The sequence below is a fragment of the Camelus dromedarius genome, chromosome 3 (assembly GCF_036321535.1).
Source record: "Camelus dromedarius isolate mCamDro1 chromosome 3, mCamDro1.pat, whole genome shotgun sequence".
NCBI lineage: Eukaryota > Metazoa > Chordata > Mammalia > Artiodactyla > Camelidae > Camelus > Camelus dromedarius.
Window position 1 is genome coordinate 51,732,728 of NC_087438.1, and position 14,623 is coordinate 51,747,350.

At 35.5% G+C, this 14,623-nt stretch overlaps 1 protein-coding gene across 1 annotated transcript in view; it reads right to left on the reverse strand.

The window, feature by feature from the left end:
* Positions 1 to 251: 251 nt before the first annotated feature.
* The window catches only part of AP3B1 (adaptor related protein complex 3 subunit beta 1), a 219,960-nt gene continuing 205,588 nt past the window's right edge, over positions 252 to 14,623 (reverse strand). Inside the window, exons 26-27 of the mRNA XM_010975029.3 lie at positions 11,831 to 11,969; positions 252 to 988 (exon numbers count right to left, since the gene is read on the reverse strand). Coding sequence (XP_010973331.2) covers positions 835 to 988; positions 11,831 to 11,969 — 293 coding nt within the window. The 3' untranslated portion in view covers positions 252 to 834. The remainder of the gene's footprint in view (positions 989 to 11,830; positions 11,970 to 14,623) is intronic.

Genomic DNA, 14,623 nt, shown 5'->3' on the forward strand with positions numbered 1-14,623 from the left:
ATCAAAATCATACATAAAGAGACATGAAGATTTTTGTTTTTGTTATTAAACGTATCAACCTTTTTTTTGAGTTAATTAACTACAGTACACGCAGAAAATCTACCTGGTTTGAAAGTGTTTTTTCTTTCACTAACTAAGCCCCATTGTTTCTCTGCATAATATAACACTAAAAATATTTATTTTAGAATAAAGAAACCTCAGCATATGAACTTCAGGATTACAAACAATCTCATTAAAAATACAGAGACAAATGTTATTCATATGCTGGTTTATTCATCTTATTATTCAGAGATAATTTCACAACGACAATTGTCAATAACCAATTACAACAGCAGGAAATTCATTAAACAAAATTTTGCAGACAAATCGTTGTTTTTGAATTTAATTCTAAAAAAGTATGCTATCATCCCATTTTCATATACCAAGCTGAGACGCCATTTAGACTATTTCCAGTTTAAATTTTGCTTACGGCGGGAGGGAAGAGGATTTCCAATGAACTTTAAATATCCAACTCATGTCCATCATTGTTGAAAGAGAGAAGGAAGCTGAGGAGGCCAGAAGAAGTAGCAGCACAGAGAAAATGCCACATGGATTTAGGAGTTGAGATAACTGACAGTAAAATATATGTTCTTTGGTTAGCAAAGCGAAAAGGGGGAAAGTATTGCATACGTGATAGATACACACTAGCATTCTAAAGCAGGAGACAAGAATGTCAAGAGTATATTCTTCCCCCACTGCCAGATGGAAGGGCTATTATTATAAATGAAAGGCACCAGTAGTGGATGCCAGGCACTTTTGTTGTGTGCCAGATTCTGAAGTCCAGATGTAAGCAGGTTACCCCTGGGACAGGACAGGCTTCAGCTCCCGCAGCAGAACAGAACCAATCACAGTTTTCTCAGTGTTTATGATAAGCTGTGCTGTAGAGCCTTCCTTCAGTTCCACTGTGACTAGCATCAATGACCCACTGTGCACAGTTTTAGCTGCAAACCTGGCGAGAAAAAAAAAAAACAACAAAACGGAGAGAACTTTTATCATGAGGGAGAAAAAGGAGACAGCATACATTCAAATAGGTTTAAAATCACTTTTTTTTCTCGATAATTTATTACAGGTTCCCTACTGCCAAAAACTCAAAGCCCAGCTTCTTCTGAAAAAATCAATAAACTGCCCAGCATCATGCTAACCACAAGCAGGTAATTTTAGTGCATCTTTGGAACAGAACAGAAAAAGGAGGCCTCTTTTACTTATTACTGTGAACAGCAGATACATATGAATAATTCTCTGTTACTATATATTTGGGAATCATTCATTCATTTGATATTTAACATTTCACCATGCACAGGACCATTTAAAATAAACCACTCTTTTTTATCTTTAAAACATGTTAAGTAAGAAAAGGCACCTTTCTCAAAGAGCTTGAAATTTTAATTCCTCATCTCTGAAAATTATGAAAAAAAATTGGATAATTTTCTGTGCATTAGTGAACTCTTGACAAGTTTCATTGAATTCACACGTTAAAATATTCAGCTTCCGTCTCTAACGCTGACGACACGTAAGAAAACCACGTGCAGCATCACACTCCTTCTTTTTGTACTTTTTTTAATGTTTGGAACAGCGTATCTTCCTTTTGCTTTAGAATATAACAGAGGAAACTTGAGGTCTAAGGCTCTATTACTGAATTCCAAGACATGAAGAACCTACTAATTACATGGAATTAAAAGCAAAACTAGCCCTTTAAGCACTGCAATTGACTGAAAAGCTGTTGGAGGCACAATAAACTTCTGTCAATCCGGCTAATTCATTCTGCCTGCACAGTTGAGCCCCAGAGACACGGAGGAAGAGGACGGGACCCTCCTAGGCCTCCACTTACCACATGCAGCATGTTCTGCACATTTTGGGGGTGGGGGGGTGGGGGGGGTTGAGTTGCAGGGATGACTGGAGAAAAACAAAGTTGCTGCACATGAGCTTTTGAAAACACTAACAAGTGTAGAGCAGGTCTGTGACCTGCTGTGACCCCACTTTGCAGGGCCAATCCCTTTTCCCCTTTCTGCAGGACACGTGTCTGAACCTGAGCCATCTGCCTCAATTTGCGCAACATCTTCAGCCACAATGGCACCCAGTTAGCCCTGACAACAGCCCACAATACTGAAGAATAAGACTGCTGCGCTGACAGCATGCTGCAGACTATTCAACAGCAAACCAACTGGTCAGGGTCTCATGTCTGACAATTAGCATGGGCCTTGCACAGAGCCCACGGCGTCCTCAGGGATCTGTTTAATTACCATCAACATAAAAGAGGGAGTTTATCAGGAGACACTCAGAAAAACTTCACTCCCAACTTAATTAAAATATTAGCCACTTAAGCAGGAAGCAGATTCGCTTTAAATGAAAAGTAATTTCTTTTTTGAGTTTTTGTTTTTTTAAATGACATCAAGATCTCATAACATGTTAGATCCTTTTTTTCTTTTCTCTTTTGGAACCTTACAAGCCACTTTTGGCCCAAACAGAATCATGAAAATCAGTTTTCCAACAATAATTAGAATCACGCATCAAAAGCAAAACAAATACATTAATTTTACTAAACTGAAAAGATTACCAATCCTTTTAAGTTGAGTTTTAAAATGTTAGCTAATGGATTGTAGATAAAGTATGTTAGAAACCTTCCTAGTCATTTATTTGTGTACTCTCTCCAAACATGTAAACCTACTCTCTCCAAACACGCTGAAGACTCGTAAGGAACCCGATAAAGCAGTTTTTCTACTGCGAGAAGCAATTATAAGTAACCAGTTTAGGAACAGAGATCATACCAATGTTTTGAAAGAGGTTCTGTAAAGCTTGGAACATACACACACATCTGCTGTTCGGACGCCCACACAAGAGATGAGGAACTGGGCACCTCAGCCGCATCTTTGAGAGAACACAAGATCACCAGCCCCCACGTGGCCTCTATTTTTTTTTTTTATCACCCCTTGCAGGTTTCTGCATTTCTTTTGTCCAAATTTTTGAGGTTCTTCTGCTTCATGGGAGAGCCCTGTTTCTGTACTTCTGTTAAACTATGTCGGCAGATGATAGATACTGGCTGGCTCTACTGTCTCACTCGGTTATGCAACTTTCCCCTCGGATTTGGTCATCATCAAATCTTCACTCAGCAAATATTTCAAAAGAGGTCCCTATTTCTGATGGGGTTGTAATTACGTCAACAATAGTTATTTACTTAACACCTGTGCCTCGGGACCCGGGGGAAGGAGACTGTATCCAAACGGGAACTCAAAAGCCCTGCTGTTTGAATGTCACAGCCCCCCAGGCATATTTTCTCTCTTTTCCACTAAAACTTTAGAGTTAATGTTACAATAATGCAAACTCAGCAGAGACGAATGTCAATTTTGATGTCAGTATGATGTCACTAATTTACAGAGATTAAAATTAATATCTTGTACATGTTTTTAAGATCCTAGTACCACAAAGTTCTCAACACTGTAGATAAGAGGAGCGGACAAGAAAAGGGGCATTTGCTTACCCTGCAGGTGGATACATGCTAAGCAAATCACCCTAGCAATGAATCTGTTAGTGGGTGGGAAAGCCAGCACCTCTGAACTAGGTCTCTATGTTCTAGTGGGCACAAATGGTGGGGCAGTGTTTTAAAGCAGAAGATGAGAAGCTCAGATGTTCTGACATTCTCATTTCACAGTTCAAAAAGGATGTATTTAATTGGAACACAGTGTGATTACAATTGGTTTGTTTTGGTCCATGGAAAGCAGTAGTCGCCACTCCTCCCAATTTATTAATCATTTACTTCCCAAACAGGCTGTGCTTTAACGTGTATTTAAAAGATAGTTATGGAAAGAGTACTAGTTAGTAAATAACAAATAGTTAGCTGCTGGATGTAAGAAATGCTGATTATAAAGACAGCCTGGGTCAAATACTTTAGACTACATTTAATGGCTGACATTAGAACCTTTGTACTTGGCCTCAAACTAGGATCACATCATGACACAATTTCTTCAGAAGACCTGTGAAGTGTTTGACCACCACAATGAGGGTAGCAGCCACCACTTACTAAGTGCTTTGTGCAGTGGGTACTAAGTACTTCACTTGCATTATTTCATTTGATTCCATGAGTCAGGTCAGTTTATACATGAGGAAACTGAGGCCCAGAGAAGCTGAGAAACTTGCTCAGGGACTCACAGCCAGTGAAAGGTTGAGCGGGAATTTGAACCCAAGCATTATGATTCTAGATCACTCAACATTCTCTCAATATATGCAAAATGTACTCTTAATATTTCGTTTTTATCAAGTCAGCAGATAAATTAAGGTTTTTCTTATTTACCTAATAGGCATATAATCTATTACTGTTCCAAAAACTTTAAGAGAAGTGTACTTGATCTGTAGTATTCTGTAATTCAGAGCATCTTGACTTGATCCTTTGTCATAACATTTTAATTTGTGCCTTTAAAGATTAAAAAAAAAACAAACAAACGCTAAAAAACATCCCCCCACCCCCACTCCTTCAAAAGAGATACCAGCAATGGAAAATACAAAACCTTGAATGGGGCTGTAACACGGGGAGGGACTACTGGGAGACCAACCAACCTCGAACGCCAGTAACACCACAAATGAGAACAAATAAGTGGATGACAGGTAAAGATGTATTGCCTCTGTACGATGGCTCCCTGTTATTAAAAGGATACCATCTAGGTATTTTTCATAATTTTTCATTTTTGTTCTACCACCAAGCACTTGCTATTTGTAATCACCAACTGAGAAGGTAAAAAACTGTTTGGATATATCTGTATTTCATCTCATTAAATGTCTTTTTGTCTAGTATCTCTAGCAATTGACATTTAATCTCTAAAGCCTATAAGAATTTCTATGATTTAAAGAAAAAGACAAAACAAGCTGGTTGCCAAACCTAAATGAAAGCATGCATCACTTCCTAAACAAGTTAATCTGTTTTAACTATTGACAAAATTATGGAAACAAGTCAAATAATAAGAAATTTGAACAAATATAGTATCAACAATCATAGACTTATTCCCTCATGTTATTAAACCATACTTTTTTTAGATTTGTGAGAAGTTGGCTATGGACTATATAAATGCTCTTTGTTGGACAGAAAAGAATCTTACAACTCAATTGTTTTAATAACCAAAATATTAACAGAACAACATAAATTAAAAAATATTTATCTGAGCAGTCGCTTCAGTCTCCAGCGTATGCACAAACATAAATTTTTTTTACACAGAATCGTATTTGCTACACGTAATGCAACAGCTCTAAGACATGCTTTTTCTTCTCTTGGATGGTCTTCCTGGTTTCTGATTTTTCTATTCTGAGTTCAATTTTCTCGTGTTTTCTGTTCTACTGGTTACCAGAAGCTGTGACAATGGCCCACTCAGGCTAAAACTTTTTTTTCCCCTACCCTGTACATGAAGCCTTCAATTACTGCCTGCTGATGCAGACAGAATCCTATTAGTAAGAAAGACGATCACAAGATGCAGTGCCCTGCCCTAGCTGTATAAAAATAATTAGTCCAAAGTTGACAAATGTGTAATGAAGTCGCACAATGATTATATGTAAGAAATACTGGTTTCAAAAAGCCTCCTAACATCAAATACCAAAGCACAGTGATTGGAAGTATTATTTTCCAAAGGACTGAAAATGATAAATCCTTGTAATTTTGAGTTAATATAACAATAAAAAAAGGCAGAGAATTTTTAAGTTGTAAAAAAAAAATCCCAGTTTGTTGACTATAAAATGCATTTTGAAGTTAAGCCCATTACACCACTGAATATTGAGAAAAAAATTTACATGTGATTCAAGTTCAGAGAATTTATCCAAAGTAATGTATTTTTTCCCCTATTATTTGAAAAAAAACTAGCCAGCAGCATTATAGTGTTTCCCTTTAACATTCTGGTGAGAAAAGCTGAAACAAAAAAAATAAGCTACCATTATAATTTAGGATTCTTTTTTCTATTCTAATCTTTCGAACTGGTATTAAAAAATGATTCCCCATGCTATGTTGTCAACGATGCATTCACTCTTTTTATACACGAAAAGAAAATCTAAGTGCACTTTGTCAAAGAAGACACAAAACATTCCAGTTATTTCAGAGCATTTTTGGTTTTCAGAGCATTTTGGTGGGTGTGGGGTGGGATGGGGCTTAACAACAGAAAACCAGAGAGTAAAACAAATAAATTCTTTCCCTTTTCTCTTTGATTCCTTATAAAACTGTCAGCCCAGAAGGAAAATCAAGAATAGCTTTCTTTCATTTATACATGAAAATATTTATATATTCCTATTAGTAAAACTGTTGCAATGTAGAATATTACCTCACGGTGAACCTAAATAAAACTTAAATACAGAATGTTTTAAAGCAAAAATCAACCGTGCAGTTTGGTTATTTCTAAACTATCCAAATATGCTTTCTGTGTGAAAATTAACTGGGGTCCACATTTGCTTTTCAATGAAATGCTGCTCACAGAGCCTGAAGAGATCAAAGCAGTCAGATAAAAAAGCAGTGCTGCCCTCTAGTGGACAACCACCAACTCGAAAGAAACTGATCACGAAGCAGGTTCCACAAATCTTAAGTCCTGTTTGTGATTCCACATTTGTCATATTGTAGAAAAGACTGAAGCCTGATAACATGTGGTATCTTCATATTAACATTTTTCAATAAAAATTTTGTCTTAAGATAGATGAAGTATGGTCGACAATAGTATCAGGGCTTATACATTTAGGGCACCAAGACATCAAATGTTACTATTTTTCATTACGGTCCTTCAAAATTACCCACTACTTAAATATTCCACAGTTACCAGGGTAAAAGAAATAAAACAACTAGCAAACAAAAACAATAATGCCAAAGTTGATCAACCTAAGAACGGAAGAAAGGAAAATATCAAAGCTCCACCAGGAAGTACCTGTGTCATTCATGTCTGTAATCCATGCACCAACAGAATCTGTCACAAAGGTCTTCAGAAAACACTGAATGAAAGAGCTGCACCATATAGGTAATTTAGGATAGAAACAATAGTATATACCAGTATTTCCCATATTAATAACCACTAAACATGTATATGACAGTGATTCCCTGGGTGAGTTTAAGGCCTAGAAATGAAACAAGTTTTTTTTTACATTTACTTTAATTAAATAAAAAAATTATTTTAACCTTGAAACAATAAAGTGTCCCTAAGTGTGCTGTTAAATTAAAAAGTTGGTTGCTAGGCTGCTATGGATTCACTATTTCGTTCACAGCACCAGACTTTTCTGATAGTTAAGGACCTCAGCTACAACAGTAAAACATTTATTCTACTAGGATTGCAATTATTTACGAGTTGTATATGTTCACAATTTGCAAATTAAGAAAGTGACAGGGTAAACAAAATCCAAACCGCAGATTAAGATACATGGGGGAAAAAGGAATATGAGTACTGAAAACAACTTAATAATGAGGGCTGTTCTAAAGTCTTACTGAATAAGCTAAGAACTAAAATAGAATCATGGCAGAGACAAGGTTTTCTGTTTTCACTCAACTACTACCTTTCCCCTCATAAGGTCAGTTTGTTGTTCATGAAAGGGCAAGGTGAGTAGGCTGTATGACAACTCTTTGGAACAATACTACTGTCTATGATATCAGAATTCTAGAAACTGGGTTAAAATGCAGAATGCTGAGACTGCTGAGAGATAAACTTTTACTTATGGTCTCAGACTGTTTCAGCGCCACCACTGTCATACGCTACTCTTACTAACAATATACTCTCTTGCTGGATGGAGCATGCCAGATAGACATAAGGAAAAACTAAATCAAATGTCTTGTTCTACTGGTAATCCCTAACGACTAATCTGTAAAAAGGAAATACATAAACACAGAAAAATGTTTTTTAAAATGTACCATGTGGCTATCATTAACTCTTGACAATTCAGGGCAGCCTGTAAGCACTCGGAGTGCTGGTTAAAATGCGATTCCCGGGCCGTGTCTCAGATGCTCTGAGTCTGAGTTTTTGCATGTGGGTCCCAGGAATCTGAGTTCATGCAAACTCCCACATGGTTCTTCTGTACAGATTTTGAAGATATAGATTTTTGGCTTTCTCTGTTTTGGTCACTGTATATTAGTTTATCAGAGGACAAGTAATACAATTAAAGCAAATGCACCTCAGTTTTTACGTTGTTGAAAACAAACCTCCTTCGTAAACCCTTACTTGATTTCTTTCTAAGAGGAGCACAAGAAATTTTTCCCAGCCCTGGATAAACCTAGGATTCCCACTGCTAGTCTCCTTAATCTCCCTGAGAACACATAAAATCTTCATCTTTTCACTTTTCAGTCCATTCATACACTGGTTTACTGTTGTTCATTCTGCCCTTTGTATATACTTTATGTATTTTATTAGTATTGTTTTATTAAATAATATGTTTTAAGACTTACAATGTCTCATATATTTAAAAATGATTAACAGAGGATATGAAGATATTTGGCTGTATATTTAATAAATGCCTCGCTTTTTGGTGATTTTTTTTTTTTTTGATTCTCATTTCTGTATTACCCCCTACCATGTGGTAACTGTAATCTGGAAAACAGCAGCGTGGCACAATGACCATAACCCTGTAGATCTCAGTAAGACGGTTTTGTTCTCAAAGAGCAGCTTTTTCAATCAGTCAGTACCAACCACAGAAATGAAGATAGAGTTAAGCCTTTCAATAGTATACTGGTTAACTTTGTGATACTATGGCTCATTTAGAAAATCAAAACTAAATGTCACATAATCTAAAAGTAGTTATGCTTTCTCAATTGGTCTTTAAAAGCGGTTAACTCTATTGGAAATGCCCCTGGTTTTTGAAGTGAATTCCATAAAACTTGTGCTCCTTTAATTGACTTTTTCTTAATGGAGGCGTTTTCTGCTAATGTGTTAGAAACCATTTTCTATTACATCCTCAATTAAAATTTCTACTTTATACTATTACACACTTCTGCATATTAATGAAGATTCACTTTTTTTTTTTTAGCTAATTCTTATATTAGGGGCTTTTTAACTTGGTATTTAATGTAAAAAATATTCAAATTGTAAAGATTAGTAGGGGTAAATTATCCTAAAACTAGACAATGGGAACTTTTTTCATTGAATGGTCAGAGAGAATACTCTAAAGCTTATTAAAAAGTCCTCTCAGAAATAAAAGACACTGAAAAATTAAATAGAACATAGGCAGGCTAGCCAAAAATAATTTACTGAAATTTTTAATTTCTTAAAATACTAATGTTCAAAAATGCTCTTCATGTTTGTTGTCTTTTAAAGTAACCTTAAGCTGATTACCATTAATAAATGCAAGAATGGCTTTGGTCCTTTTTTTCATAAACTTAAAAAAAGCAACTATCACAGAAGAACAGAGAAGTCATTCAAAAATTTCATAGAGATTTCAATTTTATTACTAACAATTAAATACTATATATAAGCTTAGATATATAAACACATTCATCCCATAGGGTAATACAATACTGAACACTACTGTCAAAAACATTAATACAACTCAAAGTGGTAAACTGTTAATTTCTGTTATTATAAACAGTAATTGCTAATTCATTTTAAATAAAATTAAGAAAGACATTAGTGTGGATTCTACTCATGACTGTTTATTTGTTTTAACTGTTACTATGCCTAAAATATGGCAAAAAATGTTACATTGGCAGGATAATCATTTTTATCAATTTCTGTAAGAAAAATACAAATAACTCTAGGTATTATTACCTGGAAGCCTTCTAAAACTTAAACATTACTATAGTCATACCCTAACTATAAAAAAGCAAATGTAAAACATCTTCAATAAGTACAATGAGACTTGTGAGGCAGGTTAAGAGAGCACAGCCTATTGTAAATTACAAACAGGCATTTCATTCACTTGGTTTTGTAGTAACACAGGCTCCTCCACCAAGGTACAGAGCCAAATACCAGGCAGCTGTGAGAAGGCTGGATCACAAGTGTCAAGACATCACAGGTGTGTATGAGGACGTGGACATTAAGTAGGATTGCAAGCTCTGCCCTCTAAAGTCAAACAGAGCCGGTTGCAAGTTGTGTCTCCCCTGCACTAGTAAGGCTAACTGAGAATTGACTATAATTTAATCATTAGAACAGGCATTAAGTTCCAAACCACCAAGACAAGTTAGAGGAAAACTTTATGCTTTAGTAAGAATTGCACAACTGTACTAAGTGTCTTTCCAATAGGAAAATAGGTTACCCTATGTCGTTTCATATATTACAAAAGAACACATTAAGACAAGACGGGAGTATTGGTGGATACTAGACGTGTCAAGTAAAATTTCACACTGCACAAGCTAAAGTTGCAGTTGATGCATGATATTTTGGTGTTTTAGTAATTTCAATAATTCAAATGACCCATAAATAAAACAGAGCAATTTCTGCTGGAGAAAATCACCCAGGAAAGTGGGAAGTATTTAAAGCAGAAAACAATTAAAGCAAGCAAAACTTAGAACCAAAAATTTGTATTGAAAAAGCTTCTTTTTGTTCATTTCCCCTCCTACTGAACAACATTAACTGACAGATAAGTTGTGTTTGCATGGCAGTACCAATATGATGTCCTTATATCCACTTTATTATTTTATCACCATCTTACGTGAGATAGATTGGGCTTGTCATAAATTAAGAAATGGAAGCATCAGATCTCTTGAACAACTTACTTTAGGACCCTTCTCTCAAAAAAGAAAAAAAAGGCACATGGTAAATTTGTTTTTCAACCAGCAGACATAGTTTTATCCTGCCATGATTAGTAGATGAAGTTAGGCAGCCCCACAATGGCAGACAAGACTTTACCTCAGCTCCTCTGATGTCAAGTCCAATGTCCGTCCATAGATAACACAGAATTTCATTTCAATCCCCTTCTTTTCCCTGCCACCCATTTCCAAACACATGAGGAACTTAAAGCCCATAAGGGGCTGTAACTTGCCCAAGATTACCAAGCCTAATAATGGCAGAGCTGAGTCTAAAACCCAGATCACCCACAGTCCTCTGCATAGAGGGCCTCTCTTGCCCCTGGATTGATTAAAAAAAACATTTTTTAAAGGTCTGGAGGCATTCCCTTTGATTTAACATTTACTTCCTCTATGTACTGGAGGAAGCATGCCACTGGCAGTAGAATGGCGGAGGGATGAAAGATGGTGTGCAGTGAATTCCCTTCAGCTCATGGAGGACCAAGCAATGGCTGTATGTTTGTTTAAGGGTAATTATTTTACTTTCAAGCCGCTGGCAGTCATAAGAATACAAAGAAGGCAAATACTGATCAAACTTTCTGCTGCCTTTAAAGACAAATGACTTGCACCTCATGTTTTAGACGCTTGGTGGTGAAGACGTTTCTGGTGTAAGAAACAGAAGCTGCGTTTGGTGCCATGTTGGTTGCCCAGCAGCTCCTTATTACTGGAAGCAGCCTTAGGGGACTGCTGTCAAAAGGAAATCTATACCTGAACCTCCCCTCTTTCAAGGAAAAAAGTTCAAATCCACTGCTTTATAAAACAGTTCTTCCTGGAAATTCACTGAATCTGGTGAAATAAAAAATTCTCAACCATATCTCACAAAAGGTACCTTTACAAGTCAGTAAGCTATTATAAAATGCAGGTTCACTATCTGTATTTTTCAGGAAAGTCCAGACCCGTGCACTAAGGACTGTATGAAATAGGGAAGAGGGCCTTAATACAAATCAATCAATCAAATATATCATCAGAAAAAAAAAAGGGGGGGTACATCTATGTTTAGGGGTTATTATCTTCAAGGAAAACTATGAATTGAAAATTAAACACTTATACATGTATACAAGTATGTGTTGGTGAACCTACCTGTGTATATTATCTTGGCCAGAAGGGACTACACCTACGTTGGCTACGTTTACAATCTTCTGAAGGATCACAGAGGAAGTGAAATTCTGTGGTGCAGCAATGATTACAGTAGAAGTTTCATTCATTCCTGTTAGCATTCCTGTAAAAGCAAAAGAAAGCTCCCCTTTAATAATATCTTTATGACAATTATATTAAAACAATTTAAAACTCACAGTCAAAATTTAAAAACTTTTTTAAAGAAAAACAAATGCCACTTCAGAATATAATTTACAAGATTATCATTGTAAAATTAAAACGAACTGCAACTGATTAAAAAACTTTAAAAATTCTCATTGTGTAGGAAAACATGTAAAAATGCAAACATCACTCTTAATAAACGTGATTCTATAGAGTAAAACTAATAAAAACATAAAATCACAAACATGAAATTCCAATTTCAGTCTCTTTAAAATATACTCAGTCAACATGGGATGTGTAAACTACTAAGCTTCCACTTTATAAGAACCATTTTTTCCTTCTCCTTTTCATTTAAAGATCTCTCTTGCTGAATGCTGCCTGAGAGCAAATCAAAGTGTTTCTGGAATAAGCAGTAGCATTACGTGATGAATGATCTCAAAGTAACGGATCAAGTTGTCTCAACAGTGACTCAAAGCCACTGAACAGTAATATGGTTCTAAACGTGTACGAGTAACTAAGCTACACTGAGTGATCATAGTATTTGCCTAGTAAATGGAACCATAGTTACTGCCAAAACAACCGAAATTTCTGAAGCAAAACATCTGAAAACAGACAAAAATGTAAACGGAAAACCTTAAATCCCAGACATTTCAAATAATATTTAAGAAAGAAATTAAGCAAAATCATGAACAAAACCACATAGAATTACACAACACATGCCGTTAATATCCAAATCTCATGCAAAAATGTTCAGCGGACAAACTCAACAACATACCACGCACTTGGAACAAATGCTGAAATTTAGTACCCGGTTTAGAAAAAAAATCAAAATAATTATAGTAAATGCCATCTATGTGGATCTGTGATGTTAAGACATCGACACCAAATGGTATCTACTAAAAACAATTATCTTTTGAGACATTTGATGTGTAGACGATAGTTTACAAACATGTATGAAAACGGTAAAAGTTGATTTTGTTTTCAAAAGGCCCTCCACCTTCAGGGCTATGTATTTAATTTAGTCATTTACTGTAAATGCAACAGAAATTTTAAAAACAATCCCTATGATTAGCAGTATGAAGATACTAAAGCCTAACACTGTACAAAGACTCACTTAGCTTTTAACAAAGAACAGTTTTTACTAACCACTTTCAAACTCGGGGACACTATGTTCTGTCTTAGACCGTTTAACTTCAGTATTAAGCAAAAGCTTTAAAAACCACACAAGCAGTCAAACACTGCTTTTAAGTAAGGCATGGTGGCTGCTGACATAACACTGCTGAGAGATGTGTGTGCTCATTTAGGACTTAAACCTTCTCCATTAAGCTCTATTGAAGAGCAACTGCTGAATAAATGAATGCAACTATGTTTATGTTAAAAGCCTGTTTCCCGCAGCATGTAATTAAAGGAAATGTTGTACAAAGCCAGTACTTTTGTCAAGCTCCTGTAAATGGAAAGATGGATAGCACTCAGAGAAGTGAATGCATTGCTTCATATTTAACCTTAACACTCTTGTCATTAATGGTTTGTCTAACTTGGTCTATAAGAGACAAGGTACTGCTCCATTGAAGTAAAATTAAAAAAATCAACTAAACCATGCTTTTCAGAACAGAAGATTCATTATCGTCAGCTAATGTATTGGCATAAAGCAAAGTAACATCCTATCGAGTAAGGCACACATTCAATCTGCCTTCCCACCCCCCTTTATTTTTAACTCATGCTGTTTTATTGTTATAGGCAATTTGTACCACTCAGCATGACAGTGTAAACTGAATCAAGATTAATTTACATGCAAAAGAACACTTAGGAGAGCAGCATGGTAAGCAAATGTATTGTCTCGATTGCTGAGGTGGAAAAAGAACCTGGAAAGAAAAAAAGGTGCTCTAATTAAGGGGCATCAAATATGATTGCTTGTGGTGGTTAAGGGCCAGAAAATAGTAAATGTCTGACCATTTAAAGAATTAGCATCTTGCCAGCTAGGAACCCATAAGATGGCGGCATAAATCATAATAAAATTAAGTAACCATTCTAGGTATCTTAAACTCGAGATTTTTCTAAATGAAAATATATCAGGTATTCTTAAATTAACAAGAAAGAAAAATAAGCCAAGGTATCATTAAAACTTTCTCTTACGAAAAAAGACTTTACACACTATACAGCCTGTTCATACATAATAAATGTGAAGTTACTGGAAAAATATTTTAAAATTATCAGACTATAGAATTTGTTGCTTCATTAGAATTTACCTAATTTGGGGGAGGTAGTGGACAGCACTTAATCTAGGTTAATCAGCTGTAATTAACTGTTAAAATGTATACAAAATAATATAAGAAAATAAGATAAAAAAAGTTTTAAAATCTTATTACTGTGTAGCACAGGGAAATATACACAGGATCTTGTGGTGCTCACAGCAAAAGAGAATGAGACAATGAATGTATGTATGTTCATGTATAACTGAAAAATTGTGCTCAACACTGGAATTTGACACAACATTGTAGAATAACTATAACTCAATAAAAATGTTTAAAAAAATAAAAATAAAAAAATAAGTTTTAGATTTCTAGTTTAATTCATTAAGAAAAAAACGAGTAAGGGAGGAAGTTGGAATATAAGCAA